The 19,013-nt window shown below is 50.4% G+C and overlaps 2 protein-coding genes across 2 annotated transcripts in view; one reads left to right on the forward strand and one right to left on the reverse strand.

Moving 5' to 3' along the window:
• LOC138438924 (bone morphogenetic protein 8B-like) overlaps nucleotides 1–8,198 on the forward strand; it is a 44,197-nt gene extending 35,999 nt beyond the window's left edge. The window contains exons 5-7 of the mRNA XM_069586970.1: nucleotides 430–509; nucleotides 1,007–1,117; nucleotides 4,847–8,198. Of these exons, the coding sequence (XP_069443071.1) occupies nucleotides 430–509; nucleotides 1,007–1,117; nucleotides 4,847–4,996 (341 nt within the window). The 3' untranslated portion in view covers nucleotides 4,997–8,198. The remainder of the gene's footprint in view (nucleotides 1–429; nucleotides 510–1,006; nucleotides 1,118–4,846) is intronic.
• A 1,775-nt stretch (nucleotides 8,199–9,973) lies between these two features.
• LOC138432894 (peptidyl-prolyl cis-trans isomerase E-like) lies at nucleotides 9,974–17,067 on the reverse strand. The gene is made up of 3 exons (XM_069574631.1): nucleotides 17,055–17,067; nucleotides 16,122–16,366; nucleotides 9,974–10,042 (listed from the first exon to the last, which is right to left on the reverse strand). Exons 1-3 carry the CDS (start codon nucleotides 17,065–17,067, stop codon nucleotides 9,974–9,976), a joined length of 327 nt encoding a protein of 108 aa, XP_069430732.1.
• Between the last annotated feature and the right edge of the window lie 1,946 nt (nucleotides 17,068–19,013).

Below are 19,013 nucleotides of genomic sequence, written 5' to 3' on the forward strand. Positions count from 1 at the left end.
CGGCCAAGCCCCGCAGGATCAAGGCCACCAGGGGCCCTTTCCTTCATGGGAGCCAGCCTTTGCTTGACCTCAGTGGGAGCACTTGTCCTGTGGAATGGGCATGGCAGGAGAGGCGGGGGGAGGTCAGGGTGACTCTGGGGAAAAGGCTGCTGGATGGCCAAGGGCCCCCGGGGCTTTTCCTGGATTATCAGGACCCCACAGGCTGAAAGTCAGGGGAGGCTGGACTGAGTGTGGGGTGACTGCAACCAGAGGGAGCCATCGAAAGTTCTTGAACTGGGTCATGGCACCAGCAGAGCTGCAGACATGGGCTTTAGGAGACCAAATGGGTTAGTTTCCCACCATTTATTATTCAACAAATGTGCGCGTCATGGCGTCCCCCGCCCTGGGAACAGCAGCCCAGTAAAGCCCTTGCCTCTCGTGTCCCTGCAGACGACGTCCACGGCTCCCACGGCCGGCAGGTGTGCCGTCGGCACGAGCTGTACGTGAGCTTCCAGGACCTGGGCTGGCTGGTGAGTCCCGACTCTCCTCCTTTCCTAAACGACCTTCCCCACCTGGAGACCACAAGTGTGTCCCAGGGGAGGTAGACCCACGGAGAACTTTGACTGTCTTTATTTTCCTCTGTGTTTTCCAAGTTCTCTAAAGGGAGAAATGCTGTTGTGTAAAACCATGAATACGGAGACTGAGTCCTCAGCCATAAAATGTCCGAGCTGCAGCAGGAAAGCTGAGGCCAGGGTGGGCAGTGCCTCTGGCGGGGCTGTGACTGGGGGCGGCGGGGAAGGACGCAGCTGTGCGCTGATGGCGCATGGAGGGGACGGAGCTTGTGTCCAGCTCAGTCCACTGAGGGACTTCAGTGGATGTCTGACCTGGGATGGGGGGCACTCTGCCTTGGGAGGTGTCCTGACGCTGTGGGAGAGAGGGAGCAGCCCTGAGTGGTGCTGTGACAGGTGCTGGATGAAGGGCTGGGAGGGCACGTGGATGGGACTCACCTTCTCCCACTACCCCCCAGGACTGGGTCATCGCCCCCCAAGGCTACTCAGCCTATTACTGTGAAGGGGAGTGCTCCTTCCCGCTGGACTCCTGCATGAACGCCACCAACCACGCCATCCTGCAGTCCCTGGTCAGTACCGTGCCCTCCTGCCCGGACACCTGGGGGAGAGGTTCGCCCTGGGGAGGGGGCCGTGCAGGCAGGAGGTGACGGTGGACTGCTGTGTCAGGGAGCCTTCTTCACGTGGAAACCTGCCTGCCTGCACGTGCAGTGGAATCCCACAGCCGGACAGAGACGGGTCCCTGTGTGGCCACTCTGTATGGAGACCCTGCGTCCCATGCACTTGAACAGCGTGCAGCAGGCTCTTGCTGGTGTGCACACATACACACCTGTGCACTCCACGTGCACATGGGGTCATTCACATCCATGGGGTGGGCTTGCCTGCTGGTGGTCGAGGCACGGCATGTTCATGACCGGTAGGCATCCCACGCAACTACCCGTGCCCCAGGTCACACACGTGCACTGCGTTCACTGCCGAGTTTGGCCTCCTGTGGGACACACACCCTGGGGGTCAGGCTGAGTTACACGTGGAAGTTCTGTCCTCTCTTCCTGCATGAGAGTCACGGCGTGCCCTGTGCCCTTCTGGCTTCGGCTTCCCCTCCCGGTCCTTTCCTGTTGCTTTTCTTCCGGGTCCCTCTTGCTCTTTGTGTTTCTACAGATCTTAGGGCTTCTGATGCCCTAGTGTCTGGGGTAACTTTAAATGCTGGAAGTTTCTAGTAGGAACAAGGTTGAGGCTGCTTATTGCTAAGTGCAGTGGTTTGTGTGTGTCTGTGTGCTGAGGCTTATTTCTAGAATGTTGACCTGGGCACTCTAGTTAGAGGCTGTTCAAAGTGTTGCCAGAGTGAGAATAAGTGAATTAAGAAAGCAGCCTGGAAGCCCGGTAATGCCTCCTTTCCCAGTGGTCACGTGGGGTTTGCTGGACACCCCCTCCCCCAGGAGCCACCTTCCTTGCAGAATCTCGGGGTGATGAGCCGTGTGTGGGCTTCTCTCTGCCCTGTGAGGGGGGCACAGGGTGATGACGGCACTGCCCCTCCCAGGACTGGTCCCCTGGCTCTGCAGCAGCCCCGCCCCTCAGCCCCCGAGCTGTCAGTCAGCAGAAGGGAGCGCCAGCTCTGTGCTCTGTGCTGTCAAGGTAGTGGCTGCCCTCTGGGTAGGCTGTCAGTGAACAGGAGAAGAAAGCACAGCCAACACAGTGGGTCCCCTGAGGAGGGGAAGACTGGGGTGAGCTGAGTGGGCTCAAGGACCCTGGCTTGGAGGGGAGGAGGACGGAGGTGATGTTTGGGCGGCACGGCCTCTCCCACAGGTGGTAGATTTAATCCCAAGTAAACTGAGGGGCTGGAGTAGATTTCAGAGAAGCAGGGCCTGGTCTGGGCACTCTCTGGAAGCATCTCTGGCAGCTGCAGGAGGAGGACAGACTGTGGGGTCGAGGGTGGAGGAGGCAGGGAGGAGTGAGGAGCTGCTGTGGTCCCAGCAGGAGGACCAGGCACCTGGTGGGGTGAGACGTGGATGGTGGAGGCAGAGGGCAGGAGCCCAGGCCTCCAGGTGAGACCCTCCCCCAGGACGAGGAGGGGGCAGCGAAGATGCTGGGTTGAAGAAAGGATTGGAGGGAATCAGCGGTTCTGCTTCCATCCCCACGTGTGTGAGGCCCTGCAGGACCCTACGTGAGAGGTTGGGGGCAGTGGGTGCAAGTCTGGAGTCTCTGAGTCGTGAGAACAGAGGAGATTTTCTGGGGGGACAGTGGAGGTGGGAGAGGCCTGGGGACGAAGAGGAGCCTGCGTGGAAGAGAGTGAGTGAGATGGTGGTTGGGGAGTCCTGGGCCAAAGAGCAGGAAGTGGGTCCCTCCAGCCTCACCCCCCACATTCCCCATGCAGCAGCGAGGGTCGCACTAAAGCACAAAGGTGACCACCTCCTTCTGGGCCAGGAACCTCCCCGTGGCATCCCTTATCCCTGGGGAGAAGTCTGAGCCTTCGGCCTGTGACTCGGGGCCCCTCACTGGCCTACCCACCTCCCCAACGTCCCCCAGCCCACGTCCCAGTGCCCTCACCTCCCTGCCTTTGCCCAGGGCCTCCTCGTCCGCCCCAGGCCAGGCCAGCCCCTGCTCGGCCTGCTGCCTTGTCTCTGGGTCCTTCCCAGCCAGCGTCAGTCTCCCAGAGCGAGGACAGCTGCTGTGACCATTGTACTGTTCTCGGGGGTCCTGGGTGTTTGCTGGAATGTTCCCCTGTCTCCCTCCCTGTCCTGCTAAGGATCAAAGTGGTGACCATGTCTGAGACATTTCTGTATTTTCCACCTGGGCAGGGCTGGCACAAGGCATGTGTCTGAAATACATTTGTGTTGGGAGGGAGAAAAGCACCATTATACCCATTTGGCAGAGGAGAAAACTGAGGTCCACAGAGGCATGACTTTTCCTGAATGATGCACAGCCAATAAGTTTCAGAGCTTCTGATTTGGTCTGCCACGTGGCTCTAAAGTGACGTGAATGGAAAGGCACATCAGACGCCAGATCAGTCTCTTGGTACAGACAGCAAAGGCTGTCCTCTCTGTTGATCACCTGGTGAAGCCTGGTCCAGGATGGACTTTCAGAACAGCTGCGCCCCTGTGGTGCTGTCCCAACCTAGGAAAAGCCCTCCCAGGTTTCGAGCCACGTAGAGCCTCCACGGGTGGTGCAGGTGGGCAGTGCCACCTGGTTTCTTTCACGTGGGCCTTTGAAAGCCAAGCCCAGCCACCCCAGGTGGAGACTGGGAAATTGGGGAGCAGTGCCCCCACAGCCCAGTCTGGCTGGACATCCCCACAGAGGCCTCTGGGCCCCAGGCCAGTCTGGTGCCTGGCTGACAGTCCTGGCAGCAGGCTGGATCCAAGCTGACGCTCCCAGGACAAGGCTGGGTTCTGGGGACCAGGGGCCAGGGTGCCTGACATTCACCCCCACTTCAGATGGCTTCATCCAGGTCCTGCTCAGCAGTCTCCCATGAAGGCTGGGAAGTCCTGGTGGATGGATACAGGTTCCTTTTTCTCTCAGGCCCCGACTGAGTGGGGGAGGTGGGGGAAGGGGGTGCCTTCAGGGCCTGTCCCTGCATAAATATTTGTGTGGAGGCTTCAGAAGCTCCCTCAGACGGGCTGTTTTTAGGGGTAGAGCTGTTTGCAGGAGGGTAGCAGGGACTCCCGGCCCCCTCCCCAGTCGGGTCCCAGCCTTGTGTGCAGCCTCAGCCAAGCAACTGTGCAGGTGACTTGGCCCCTGTGTCCCCAGCGGTCATCCGCCCAGAACAACCCCTGCCTGAAGTTGTTACAGGGGTGGAGGTGCTTTGAGAAACAATGGTGTTGGACACCCCAAGGGTGAGCCTGGGAGTCTGGGCATTAAGAGGTGTAACAGGGACCTTCACCAGCTCCCAGCCTGGAGGGGCGGATGGACCAGAAACAGCTCATGCGGGCAAGACACAATGCGGAATGTTACAGAAGCGATCAGGAAAGGAGGGGCAGAGGGGGTGGGGAGGGGGAGGCCGGCGCTGGCACAGGTGCGAGGGACCCGCAGGGTCAGGGCCCTCCCATCTAAGGGGAGGGGCTGTGGCAGGAGCCCCTGGTGCTCAGTCTGGGCCTGGGGGCAGTGGGCAGGGGGCATCAAGGGGGCGGGGCCGGGGCAGAGTTCAGGCCAGCGCCTGCCCGGGCTGCGGGGGGAGGGGGCGGGAAGGAGATGGAGCTGGGAAGGGGCCAGCGGCGGAGCGCCAGGCGGCAGGAGCTGGGCGCTGGAACGGGGGTCCCGGGAGGAGCCCGAGGTTCTCACGCCTCTGCCCGCCGCCCCCTCCCCGCCAGGTGCACCTGCTGAAGCCGGACGCGGTCCCCAAGGCGTGCTGCGCACCCACCAAGCTGAGCGCCACCTCCGTGCTCTACTACGACAGCAGCAACAACGTCATCCTGCGCAAGCACCGCAACATGGTGGTCCGCGCCTGCGGCTGCCACTGAGGCCCCGCCTCCACCGGCCAGCCCTCCGCGGGGGCGGGGGCCCGGAGACCCCCCAACGCCGTCACAGCTCAGGCAGAGACCCTCCCAGCGCCGTCCCAGCTCAGGCAGGGCGGCAGCGAGGGCCCCCTCCCCTGCCCACATCCTGCCAGGGGCTGGTCCTCCCCAGGCCCTCTGCCCCCTGCCCTGGGATGTGTGGTAGCCTGTCCCACCCAACCCCACATGGCTGATGCAGGCTGCGGTCAGCACAGAAGTCCCATCTTAGGACCTGTCCTTGGCCAGACCTTTCCAACTGCGTGGGACCCGGGATGGTCTTCGAGCACCTGGAGCCTGAGGCTAGCAGCCGGGGGGGTTGCCCCACTCACCACGGGTCTGGGTGTGGGTCTGCCCCTTGCCAGCACAGCACAGTCAGAGGTTCACATGCTCCAGTGTAGTGTATTAGTGGTTCCTGACTTGGCCTTTAGGCAGTTAGCACTTTGGGAAGGAACAGTGGGCCTTCTGCTTAGGGGTGAACCAGGTGGGAACATCTCCTGCCTGGGGAAGAGGTGTGGCCCCCAGGGAAGCAATGAACCTTGGAGATTTCCAGGTCCCTCCATCTCTCTGCGTGGTGCTTTGCACTTAACGTGAACTCTTAGCACAAACAAGGGCACAGCTACAGGGAGGGCCAGGCCGACAGCACAGATGTCACAGCTGAGCCCCTTGCCCACGGCCATCAGTCACCATTTTCCACGGACCCTGAACAGGGCCTCAAGGCGCTCAGCATGCGATTCCAGGCAGCCAGCAGCCCTGAGTCCGGCTTACTGCTTTCCCTCCTGCCGCGCTGAGGAGCAATCCAGGGCACGCAGGCACAGGGCAAGGGTGGGCCCTGCGTCAGCCAGCGCCCAGAGGTAACAACAGGCTAATCACCCAAGTCTGAGTCACCCTCTGTGCCCTGGAACCCCATCCTGTTTCTTGGGGCCTGTGAGCCAAAGAAAAGGCCCCAGTGCCAGGCGAATGACAGGCGGCAATTAGGCCGAGCAGGGTCGGGAGGTTCCCGGAAACCACTGTTCTGCTTGGAGCGGCCACCTGGAGTGTTTATTTGATTTCTAACTTGGTAAGCCTGTAATTTACCTGGTGGACCAGACAGAACCCAGCTGCCTGAACCCCAAAATATCATTAAAAGCAGATCCTGGGGCTGCCCCAACCCACAGGCCCAGCCCAGGATGACACCCCTGGAGTTCACTCTGTGCCCTTTGGAGGGGCTCCGGGAGCGCAGCAGGGGTAGAGGAGGGGGCTCTGCTTCAGGACAGCAGCCCCTCCGCCTGGACCTAGGAGGCGTTCTGGGAGCCAGTGCACAGGAAGAGACCCCTCCATGGACACAGGAAGACGGTGATCTCCCTTTTGGCCTGGGGCTTTGACCTCAGGCTGGCAGCAAGAGGACCAAGTACCAGCACAAATGTCAGTAGACCCATATTCTGGCTTCAGCTCAGTCACTGACCTGCCTGATGTCTGGGCAAATGCCCTTCTATTCAGGCTTCAATTTCCTGTCTCTGACATAAGAACATACATAGGATTCTCACATCTCCCACGGCCCTTCTGGCTGGAGAATCCACCTACAACTCTGGGCCTCTCCTCTCCCAGAGCCAAGATGTGGTCTAAGTGCCCAGCGGCCCTGGGACTGTTTCAGGGCCTCATTCAGAGCTCTCTCCTCCCAACATCATGGGCGGTGGAAGCCTGGAAACTTTTGACAGATGTGAGTGTTAGGTTTCTTCATTGCCTAAGCACATAACCTGGTATGGTTTGAGGCACCAGGAAAATTTACAAAGTGAATGTTTTGAAGATGTGACTGCCCTGCCCATCGGAGGTGCGGAACATAAGGAACACAAGGATCATGACGTGACTCCCTTCTCGTGCAGTAAAGTCAGGAGTCCAGTGGTTGTGGCCTTCCTGACACTTCTAGCACCCTCAACCATCCACTTGGCCACCGAATGAAATCCAACAGGAAAAGCCTTCAGAGAAGGGAGGTAATTAAAGACAAAGCTGATGAGGTGGCAGTGGCTAGTTACCAGGGCCATCTCGTTTACCTGGTTCCCTTTGGCAGTGCAGGTCACATTTAAGGCTGCACATGAGAAGCATAAATAAGGGCAATCAACTCAGGCCCACTGGCAGAAAAGTGAAAGATGATGTGGAGGGTGGGCACAAAGGAAGCGGTGCCTGGGGCCCATGCTGTGGAGGGCACTGCTTTGTCCACCTCACCCTAAGCACATCCTCATGACTGTACAGCCAGCCTGGCCCAGACATCAGCTCATTGGACAAAGCCCTATTCTTATTTCCTATGTAGGGAAGTGGGTGACATGCTTCAAAAAGTTCCCTACAATTTCATAGGAAAGGAGGCGATGACAGGAGAGGGTAGCTGTGGCAGCCAGCAGACCCACCAGCAACAAATCCTGGCTGTGCCTCATGTTGATGGGACCACATGAGCACCTCAGAGACAGTGACTTCCTCTCTGCAGAATGAATGGGCTACGGGTTCTGCCCTGGTGGAGCCAGTGTGGGGATCAGGTCTGTCCGGGGCAGTTGGCACTGATTCTGCACACGTGTGCTGAATGAACAGTATTAGTGGCCTTATTTTAAATGAACTTGCAAATTTGGGCTTCTCCTAAGTGCCTTCCTGTTAAAACCCAGTCCTCCCAGAATGTGTCCTTGGAGGTGCTACTGTACTCATTGGGCTTTTCCTTAAAAAATAGAAACTTGGTAATCTCCAGGGGTGAGGTGTGGACTTGCACACCACCGCCCCATCTGTGGAGGGGGTCCCAGCTGGCAGTGACAGCTTGATCCTGTCTCTCCTGAGGTCGGGGCAGCACTGCACCCCCACCCGTCCCGTGGCCCTGCTTGCAGTGCGGCTCAAGTGGAAACTTTCTGGGGGTTTTGTTCTTACTGGGAAGCCTTGAGCAAGCATTTGGCCCTCTTTTCTCACTTTCAAAAATATTAATGTGTTGGAGATGCTCTTGAAAATAAAAAACAATAGAAACACATAATCTCACCACATGGAGACAACCGTTGTTAATCATTCCAGTCGTTTTTCCGTGGCATATATGTCTTTTTACATAATACATGGGTTACTTTACAGTTAGGATCATACTCTGTGCACTGCTTAGTGATCTAAATTATTCAATCTATGACATATTTTGAACATTTCTGTTATTAAATACTCCTTGGGAACATAATTTGCAGTAGCCTTCCATCATTTGATTTCTGCCTTAGGTTTTGTTACCCACAAACCAGGGCTCACTATTCCCTCCCCAGAGGGTGGTGGTGGGCTCCCAACCCTATCATCTGCAGCAATGGGAAGGAAGGAAGGTAGCGAGGGCATGGCCCCCAGGCTGGCCAGTAGCTCAGAAAACCTGGACCAGGTCTGAGGCTCAGGTTGCCACCTATACAAGGCTCACAGGTGATCACCATGGCATAGTTTCTGGGGCAGCCCTTGCACAGGACAGGGTGAGCAATCGCCACCTGATGGCTCCTCCCAAGCCAGCCTTTCCGGCCAGTCTGCTGGTCCCCACCTCTCCAGGGCAATCAGGAAAACACAGTGACCAAGTCACCCCACCCCCACCCTTCCCTTGTTTCACAGGCTTTGTGACCAGTCCTCTCTGCTGGGGCCACAGGCCAGCCTGCTCTCTGCCCGTATGTCACCCCCAAGGCCAACCGTGCTGAGTCTGAGTGCTCCCCCGTGTCGCTCAGACATCACACCAGCCCCGAGTGGCTGCTGCCTGTGCTGACAGCCACAGCTGACCACCTATGTGAAGTGAGAAGGCGCCTATGTTAAGAAGTGAGGGTCCCGGCTGGGATACTGCAGCAATGGGTCCCAGCCACAGGAGCGGCCCCAGCCAGCCACAGAGGACGAAGCCCCAGGTGAAAGCAGAGAGCCGGGCTAGCAGCTGTGCCTCTGCAGGATCTGGCCTGGGGGCGCTGGGGCCAGGGGCCAGCAGGCTACCCTACCCTCGCGACTCAACCTCATCGCCAAACCCAAAATGAGAACACAGGCTGAGGGAATGAGCCCAGCCCAGCGGTTTCTGAACATCCAGACTCGATCCGGACAACCAGCAGCCAGCGGCAGGGGAGCAGGGGGCAGTCCTGGAGGAGGTTTCCAGTCATGCACTGATAGGGCTCAGCCTTGGTACGTTTGAGTTGCTGTGAGGTGGCCTGGCTGGCCAAACACAGGTGTAGGGTGAGAAGCAAGCCTAGAGCAAGTGACAAACCATGGCACCAGAGTTCAATTTCCAAGTGGGCCAGGGGCAGGGCAAGAACCACCTCTGGCTTCTTAATGTCTCCCCAGCACCCAGCACAGGGCCTGGCAAAAGAAGAGCCCTGAACTCTGCCATGATACAATTCTATTGGCCCAACGAATGCGCAGCACGTGAACAGGTCGCTGAGACTGACTACAGCGCCTGTTAGCCCAAGGCCAGCAGGTGCGGGGCTAGGACTGGAGCCTGGCTCATCTACCTGGCCTGCCTGGCAACAGGTGAGAGAGAGAAGACAAGAGGCACTGCTGCCTGCAGAGATCAGACCAGGGGATGCTTTTCTGCTCTTCGGGCAGCCTGGAGGGGAGGGAGGCCACACAGGGGATGCTACAGTCTGTCGTCTGTTGCATCAGGACAGGTGAGTCATAGTTGCAACCTCTGATAACACCTGGGACCTGGCTGCATGGCAGCAGTATAAGAACTAGGATTTCTTTTACCAGAAGATACATCCAGTATCCACACTAGGTGGGCCCAGAGAAGCCCTGGCAGCAAAGGCCTGGAAAGGCCATGCACAGCCGTCCACGGTGGGGAGGGGAGCCCCGGGCCCAAGGCCACACCTGAGGAAGAGCCAGAGGAGGCGCAGGCTGTGCCTGCAGAGGAGTTGCCCCACGCTGACCCCGAGGAAGGGCCATGACACGAAGCCCTGCTCGCTGCCAACGGGACACCTCGGGTGCCGGTTCCCCAGGGTGACAGCTCCCCTCTCACATGTACTCCCCACAGTCGGAGATGATCACCTTCTGCTTGGGCTTCCCGTCCTTGCTGCCCTGGGCCTTTGCGGGCCGAACAGAAGAGGAGGAATCGGGAGGGAGGGTGGAGAGTAAGTGGGTACCCGCCCTACCCACCCCATCCCAGCAGCAGCAGCCGCCACGGCCTCTGTCTCCAGGTCCCAGGACTCCTGTTGCCACCCTCTCATAGGGCTGTGCACCAGGGGCCCGGGTGGTCACCCACCGTGTCCGTGCACACCGCTGTCAGCCTTTCAGTCAGGCAGGCTCAGGCTCCGGGACCTACAGAGTCTTGGTTGCCTTGTCTTCCACTCAGCTGATAGTGAAGCACTCAGCATGGTCGTTTCAATCATTTTATACTGGTGTGTTCTTTCATTAATTCATTCAACAAATACTTATTACTTCATAACCAGGCACCTATTGAACCCTGGGGATACTAGTCCAAGTTTGGGTGGAGCCCACAGTCTAGCAGAAAAGAGTCACTCACAAATTATTAATTCATCTCAGGTTGGTTTGCTATCCAAAAACCAGATCAACAGAATAAAAGACAAAAACTGTATAATAATCTTAATAGATGCAGGAAAAAAAATCCAATACCTTTTCAAAATAAAAACATCCAACAAACCAGGAATAAAAGGGAACCTGCGCAATCTGATAAGGGTTCTACAAAAAAAAAACAACCACACGCAGCAAAAGACTAGATATTTTCCTCTCTAAGATAAAGAATAAGACAAAGAGCTCCCCCAAACAAACAAACAAAAAAAAACAAAAAGCATCCTATTGGAAATGAAAATGTAAAGCTGTCTCTATTTACACATGACATAATCTTAGAAAACCCTAAGGAATACACTAGAAAATTATTAGAACTAGTAAACAAATTCAGCAAGGTTGCAGGATATAAGATTAATATACAAAAATCAATTGTATTTCTATATGCTAGCAATGAATAATTTGAAAATGAAATTAAGAAAATTTCACTTACAATACATCAAAAAGGATAAAATACTTAGGAATAAATTCAAAAGAAGTATCAAATGTATACCCTGATAACTACTGAACAAACTTTCAGTACTGAAAGAAAGAAAGTGAAGTCACTCAGTCGTGTCCGACTCTTTGTGACCCCATGGACTATATCCTACCAGGCTCCTCTGTCCATGGAATTTTCCAGGCAAGAGTACTGGAGTGGGTTGCCATTTCCTCCTCCAGGGGATCTTCCCGACCCAGGGATCAAACCCAAGTCTCCCGCATTGCAGGCAGACGCTTTACCATCTGAGCCACTGAAAGAAACTGAAAAAGACCTAGATGAACGGAAAGACATCATATGTTCATGGATTGTAAGACGTAATATTGTTAAGATGGTAACACTTCTCTAATTGATCTGCATATTCATTGTAATCTGTACCCAAATCCTAGCTGGCCTTTCTATAGAAATTAATAAGCTTATCCCAAAATTCACATGTAAATGCTAGAGCCCCAGAATAGCCAAAATAACCTTGATAAAGAGAAATAACGTATGAGTAAAAAAATTTTACTATGGAGCTACAGAAGACAAAACAGTGTGGTACCGGCACAGGATAGATATACAGGTGAAGGGAACAGAATTAAAGTCCAGAAATAAACCCTTACATTTCTGGTCTACTGATTTTTAACAAGGATGCCAAGATAATTAAACAAGAATAAAATAGCCTTTTCAACAAACAGTGCTGAAACAACTGAATGTCCACATACAAAAGAATGAAAATGGACCCATTCTCTCACACTATACCCCAAAATTAATACAAAATGCATCAAAGACCTAGGTCTTTGCTAAAGCCATAACACTCTTAGAAGAAAATATGGAAGTAAATCTTCATGCTTAGGTTAGGTAAAACCTTAGACACAATACCAAGAGTACAGGGACTCCCCTCCCCCCAGAAAACAGATAAACTGGACTTCTTCAAAATTTAAAACTTTTTTGTTTCAAAGAACACCATAAAGGAAGTGAAGAGATAATCCACAGAATGAGATAAGATATTTGCAGATCACATACCTGATAAGGGACCTATATCCAGACTATTTAAAGAACTCTTATAATTCAATAATAAAAGACAAATGACCCAACTAAAAATGGGATCTGAATAGACCTTTCCCCAAATACATACAAATGGCCAGCAAGTACCTGAAAAGATGCTCCATATCATTAAGCATCAGGGAAATGCAAATCAAAATCACAGGGAGATACCACTGTACATCACTAGGAAAACTATAATAAGAAAGCCAGACAATAACAAATGTTGGTGAGGATGTAGAGAAATTGGAATCCTCAGAGAGAATGCTGATGGGAATGCAAAATGGTGCAGCCACTTTGGAAGATAGTTTGGCAGTTCCTTACAACATTAAAAATAGAGTTATCAAATGGTTCAGCAATTTCAATTCTGGGTATGTGCCCAAGAGAACTGAAAACAAATGTCCACGAAAACAACGTGTCTATGACTGTTCACAGCAGCACAATAGCCAAAAAGAGAAACAACCGAAATGTCCACCAACTTGTGAATAATAAACTGTGGTATATCTATGCAGTGGAATACCAAGTGACAATAAAAGAGACTTACACACTAACGCACACTATATTGTAGACGAACATTTTAAAAAACATTATGCTAAGTGAAAAAAAAACCAGTCACAAAAGTCTACATAATGTATGATTCTATTTATATTAAATGTCCAGAATAGGCAAATCCATGAAAGAAAGAAAGTAGATTAGAGTTTGCCTAGGGCTGGGGTATAAAGGGCTTGGGGAAGGACTAAAGAGTGTGGGACTTCTTTTGAGGGGATGATGAAAATATTCTAAAATTATATGAGGTGATGTCTGCATAACTCGGTGAATTCATTAAAAACCACTGAAATATACTTTATTTGTTTTTTTGGCAATGTGAGATCTTAGTTCCCCAACCAAGGATCAACCCACACCCCCTACGTTAAGAGCATGGTATCTTAACCACTGGACCACCAGGGAAGTCCCGAAATGTGTATTTTATTTATTTTCCCAAAATGTAGTCTTTAAATGGGTGAACTGAATGGTATGTGAATTCTATCTCAATAAAAATGTTTAAAAAAAAAAAAAGATGATCATGCTCCAAAATAGGGAACCCTAGTGGCAGAGACGTTTGCTCAGCAAATGAGAGCACAAAAGACAGTCACCTCTGACAGACACACAGACACTGGTGACAGTATCATGGAAGGCTTTCTGGAGGAACTGACATCAGGGGCTGAGGGACAAGAAAGGCCAGCCCTCGTGGCTGGGTGTCCCTTCAAATGGGGATTATGTCCCACTCTACTTTCAGGCTGGCGTTGATCAGAGTGTCTGACACATAATGAACCAGCACTGTGAATATCTGTTTCAAATATTTAAATATTCAAATATTTACTGCGGGTTTACTATGTGTCAGATGCCCTTCCAGAGTACAATGGTGAAAAAGACAGACTAAATCCTGCCCTCATGGGGCTGACATTCTCAGAATTAAGAAAATGAATAAGTAAAAGAGTAAATTTATAATATGATTTCAGGTAATCAGTGCATGAAGAAAAAAAGAAGCTGATTAAAAAGAAGAGGGAGGGATTTCCCTCATAGTCCAGTGGCTAAGACTCGACATTCCCAATGCAGGGGGGTCTGGATTTGATCCCTGGTCAGGGAACTAGACCCCACGTGCTGCAACTAAAGATCCTGCACACTGCAACGAAGATCAAAGATCCCCTGTGCCGCAACTAAGACACAGTGCAACCAGATAAATAAATATTTTTAAAAAATAAAAAGAAGAGCAAGATAATAGGAAAGCCCATTTTAGAGAGAGAGGTCAGGGTAGGCCTCTTGGGCTGGATGACCCGAGGTGACCCCTGGAGTAGGTGAGTGGTGACACCTGTGGGTGCTGGAGGAAGAAGGCCCCAGAGGAGGAGCCAGTGAGCTCTGGGTGTCTGAGGAACAGCTAGGCTGCAAAAGGGGGCACAGAGGGTGAGCAGCACAGTCCATGAGCCAGGTCAGCCAGCCTGCAGGACGGATCCTACGAGAGTGAGAGGGATGTCAGCAGGAAAGCAATGTGATGAGAGAGATGCTTAGAAAGGACCACTCTGACCATCCTGCAGAGACTAGACCATGAGGGGGAAGAGGCAAGGGCAAAAGGAGGCAGATGGGCTTGGGGATGCTGGTGGAGGTGGAAGAAGGTGAAGAGCGGTGGCTGGACCTGGAGGCTAACTGAAGACAGATGGAACTGCCATCCAGGTGACAGGGCGGGGCAAGGCTGTGTCCTAAGCTTCTGACCAAGCAGACAGGTAGATGGTGGCTTTGTTGACTGAAAACAGGGGAGACGGGAGGAAGCGCTCAAGGGTGAGAAGCAAGAGCTGCTTGGGCACGTGAAGTCTGCAACCCTGCTGGGATGTCCAGGGAAGACACAGGAAGAGAGCAGTGTGCACACTTTACATTTGGACAGGATGGAAAGGCGCTGGGATGGGATGGGATTGGCTAGGGCAGTGGTTCTAAATAGGGTACTGCTGCCCCCTTGAGGCTATTTGGAAACTTCAGGGTGTGGTTTTGGTTGACTGATGCTGAAGCTGAAACTCCAATACTTTGGCCACCTGATGCGAAGAGCTGACTCATTGGAAAAGACCTTGATGCTGGGAAAGATCGAAGGAAGGAGAAAGGGATGACAGAGGATGAGATAGTTGGATGGCATCACCGACTCAATGGACATGAGTCTGAGTGAACTCCGGGAGTTGGTGATGGACAGGGAGGCCTGGCGTGCTGCAGTCCATGGGGTTGCAGAGTTGGACACAACTGAGTGATTGAACTGAACTGAACTGAATACTGAGGGAGCAGGGATGCCCTGCAATGTTCCACCTAATGAAGAATTATTCTAAACCTCTTAGGCTTTCAATGCCCGGACAAGCATTCAGGCAGACAAAAATCTGTTTATAATGACCTGAGCCTAGAAACTAACTCCATTTGACTTTTCGGCCAACCTAATAAATCCAAAGATTTATTGTTTGCCTCAAATTTTTTTTTCAGAAAGGGACCTACCGTGTAAACTGAGGGAATATTCAATTTCTTTCTGTTCAGAATCTTCGTTGTTTAGTTATCAAGTCATGTCTAACTCTTTGCAACCCCATGGACTGTACCCTGACAGGCTCCTTTGTCCATGGATTTCCTAGGCAAGATTATCGAAGTGAGTTGCCATTTTCTTCTCCAGGGGATCTTCCTGGGTTAGGGATCGAACTTGCATCTCCTTCTTGGCATGCTGATTCTTTGTCCCTGAGCCACCTGGGAAGCCCTGTTTAGAATCTTACCAAGAGATTTTTCACTGTTTCAGAAAATGACATTACTGTGACTCTGGAGACGTAACACAGCAGTGCCAAGTCAGTCTACGCTGTCAACCTGCTCCAGGCAGAAATCCAAGTGTTTAAATATTCCATCTATGCAGTTGTATCCAAGCATCTAAATACTGAAATGCATATTATTTTATTCTAAACGCTTTCTTTTTGTTACAATACTATTTTTTAAAAAATTATATACTGGCAGGATATATTATAATACTTGTGACTGTCACTTCAGCACATAGTAAAGTGTAAAAGGTGGGCACGAGGCTAATGGGTTAAGAACCATTAAGTAAAGAGTAAGTGTATGGACTTGCCTGGTGTTCCAGTGGTTAAGAATCTGCCGGCCAATGCAGGGGATGTGGGGAAGATCCCACACGCTACGAAGCAACTAGACTCGCATGCCACAACTAGTAAGCCCAGACTAGAATAAGTGAGGGACAAAGGTCACCAGTAAACAACTGCTAAATGTCAGTGGTAAGCAACTGGGAAATGTGAACAAAAGGCATATAAAGGTTTATGGGCGGTGGCTCCTTGTTCTGTTCTTGCAAAGTTTCTGCAAATACGAAATCACATAAAATAAAAAATTAAAACAATAACAACATACCACTGTAGCAGCAGGACCAGGCTATATGCCTCTTTCCCATAAACGGAGGCAAGAATGACTATTTCAAAGTGAAAAAGCAACCCATTAGAAGCCTAGAGCTCCAGCCAGGCCGAACGCCTCCCCTCTGTTCCCTGGGTGGGGATCTGGAGGAGACCAGAAGCACAGCCTGTCACCCACCTGCGCAGCCAACCTGCCCCAGCCCAGCCCGCCGACCATCACCCACCAGCCGATCCCACCTGGTCCCGTGTGTTTGAGGATAAAGTTTTCATCGTCAAACTTCTTCCCGTAGATGGACTTGCCCCCGGTGCCGTTGTGGTTGGTGAAGTCACCGCCCTGGCACATGAACTGGGGGATGATGCGGTGGAAGCTGCTGCCCTTGAAGCCAAAGCCCTTCTCATGGGTGCACAGGCAGCGGAAATTCTCTGGGGCCGAGAAAGGAAAAGGCGCCTGATTAAAAATATCTAACTGGATAGTTAAACCTCCAGCTCTCAGACTCTAAGAAAGTATATAATACCTTCATTAGAAGTAAGTGTTTCCTAGTGGGACGGCACACAAAGAGACTAAACAGACCAAGGGAAGAGGATAGTCCAGAAACAGACCAAGGTACATATATAAATTCAGCATGTCATAAAAGTTGGCCTCTTAAAATTGTTGGGGCAAAAAGGGACATTTTCCAAAATGGTGCTGGGACAAACGAACAAATATTTGGGTTCACAACTTAACCTCACTGCAAGAATAAACTCCAAATGGGTCAGACATCTAACTGTAAAGAAAAATAATTAATTACCAATACTAGAGGACAACATAGGTTGGATTCTTCTATAACCTCTGTAGAAGTTAAGACTTTCCAACTATGATTCAAAATCCCAAGTACAATTTAAAAAAATATTCAACAACTTTTGCATGGTAAAAAAAAAAAACACAAGCAAAGTTAAAACAACAAAAAACGACAAACCAGGGGAAATATTTGTTGGCAATGTATATATCACAGAATATCTAATATCACTAATATATGAAGAACTCTAAAAAATTGGAAGGAAAAAAAGAAAGATTCCGCATACCAGCTGCACAGGCATGTGGGCCACAGCACCTTTAGCGACAGGTACGAGCCTGCGGAGGACATGTTTCTGCTGCTGGATGTACTCAAAGCAGCGGCAAACTCACTGGAATGGAAATACGCCTCAAAGGAGGCGTAGGGTCTGGAGTGATGCCTGAGTTCCTGGCCTCTATGATCAGTCCTCTAGCTTTGTACATGTGCAGTGCTGTCAACCCCGAGGCAGCCGTGTGTACCCTGGAGACAGTATGCTGCAACGAAGCCCACACTCAACCAATAGATCACAGATTTCAAAAGGTCTACAAGGGACCACTACACTTTCCAGACAGGCAGGCCAAGAAATCCTTTCAGTCCTCAAGTTCACCAGGTCCTAATCTGTAGTGTATGCTACCTAAAGCTGACCACATTGGCATATTTTGAAACTGAAGTAATTTCTTAGTTAACAAGTAAAACTGTCAGAAATTTGTCATCTAGAAAAAGGCAGATGAGTAAGGGCATTTCCTTTTACCTAACAATCAATCAGGCACATAGAAATATGTGCACAAATACAAGTAAATATATATAAATTTTGAATTTTACATATTATATATATGTGGAGAATATATAACAAACAAGTTATATTTAATTATATGTAAAGAGGATGCTCATTTCAACAATACTTATAATGAAAAAAAATAAGGAAAAAAAGATAAACTTAATAGAAAAAGTGACAAAAGACACATAACAAAAAAAATTCTCAAAAAATGATTTTTTAAGTCATTAAATACATTAAAAGATATTCTTCAACAACCATAATAAGAAAAATTTAAATTAAAATACTGTGAGACTCCATTTCTCACCTACCAGACTGGCAAACATTCAAAAACTTAAAAACATAAACTATGAGTGAAGCTAGGGAAACAGGCAATCCCATACATTTCTGGAGAGAATACAAAATGACACCTCTTTGGGGGAGAATTTGGCAATATCTAACAAGATGACCTGTGCATTTATCCTTTCACCCTGTTACCCTGCTTCTATGACTGACCCTCCATTCATATTGGAGGTAAATATACCTCCAACAATATGAAATCCATATACACAGTGTAGCATTATTTGTAACTGCAATATAAAGCAAATAACCTAAATGCCCATGCAAAAGAATCTTGTTGACTAAACTATGTTATGTCTACCCTATGACCCGCTTTGAACTAGAACACGAGATCTCTATGGACTGATATAGAGTGATTTCCAGGATATGTTGTTTAGCGAAAAAGCAAAGTGTAAAAGAGAATATACAATATGCTGGATGTGGTGAAAGAATGAAGGAAATATTTCTGTATTTGTTCATTTTTGCAAAAGGAAGCAAAAGGATTAACCAGGAACTAATTAAATTGGTTAGTCATAGGAGGTGGGTGGGAACAGGGGCAGAGGGGGAGAGGAGGGAGTGACACATCCCATGTGTACTTCTTGGTGTAGTTTTGACTTTTGAAGCCTGTCAGTGTTTATTCAAAAAATAAAGCTCAATCAATAAGACTGGGAGTGGAACCCCTAAAGCAGAATACAAAGAGAAACAAATGAAAGCTTATGTTAAGTGGACAACTTAACTACAGAGTAGGAAAAATAAGAATCTAAGGATATTTGAGCACAGTATTTGGACTCTTTAGAGACTAAAGAAAAAGGACCGCTCTACTATATAATGCAGGGAACTGTACTCAATGCTCTGTGTGACCTAAATGGGAAGGAAATTCAAAAAAGGGGGAAATATTTAAACGTATAGCTGATTCACTTTGCTGTACAGTAGAAACCAACATCAACATTGTAAAGCAACTACACTCCAATAAAAAAAAAACAGAGAAAAAGAACTGCAAAAAAATTATTTGCTGGTAGTGGTACAGCTGTAACAATTCTGAAACTATCTTGTAGTATTGAGCAGATAAGTGACTACACTGATATTGGGAGCCAAGGCTCTGACTGTGGGAGAAAGGAGATATAAATATGAAGTATTCAACAGAAATTAGAGTATCAGTATGAAT

Source organism: Ovis canadensis, chromosome 1 (assembly GCF_042477335.2).
Source record: "Ovis canadensis isolate MfBH-ARS-UI-01 breed Bighorn chromosome 1, ARS-UI_OviCan_v2, whole genome shotgun sequence".
NCBI classification, from domain to species: Eukaryota; Metazoa; Chordata; class Mammalia; order Artiodactyla; family Bovidae; genus Ovis; species Ovis canadensis.

What these genes read in the sequence shown, in the direction of transcription:
- LOC138432894 (XM_069574631.1), bottom strand. An exon ending in GGGGCAGGTTGGCTGCGCAG is followed by an intron (nt 10,043 to 16,121) that starts GTGGGTGACAGG and finishes CGGCCCGCAAAG; the next exon opens with GCCCAGGGCAGCAAGGACGG.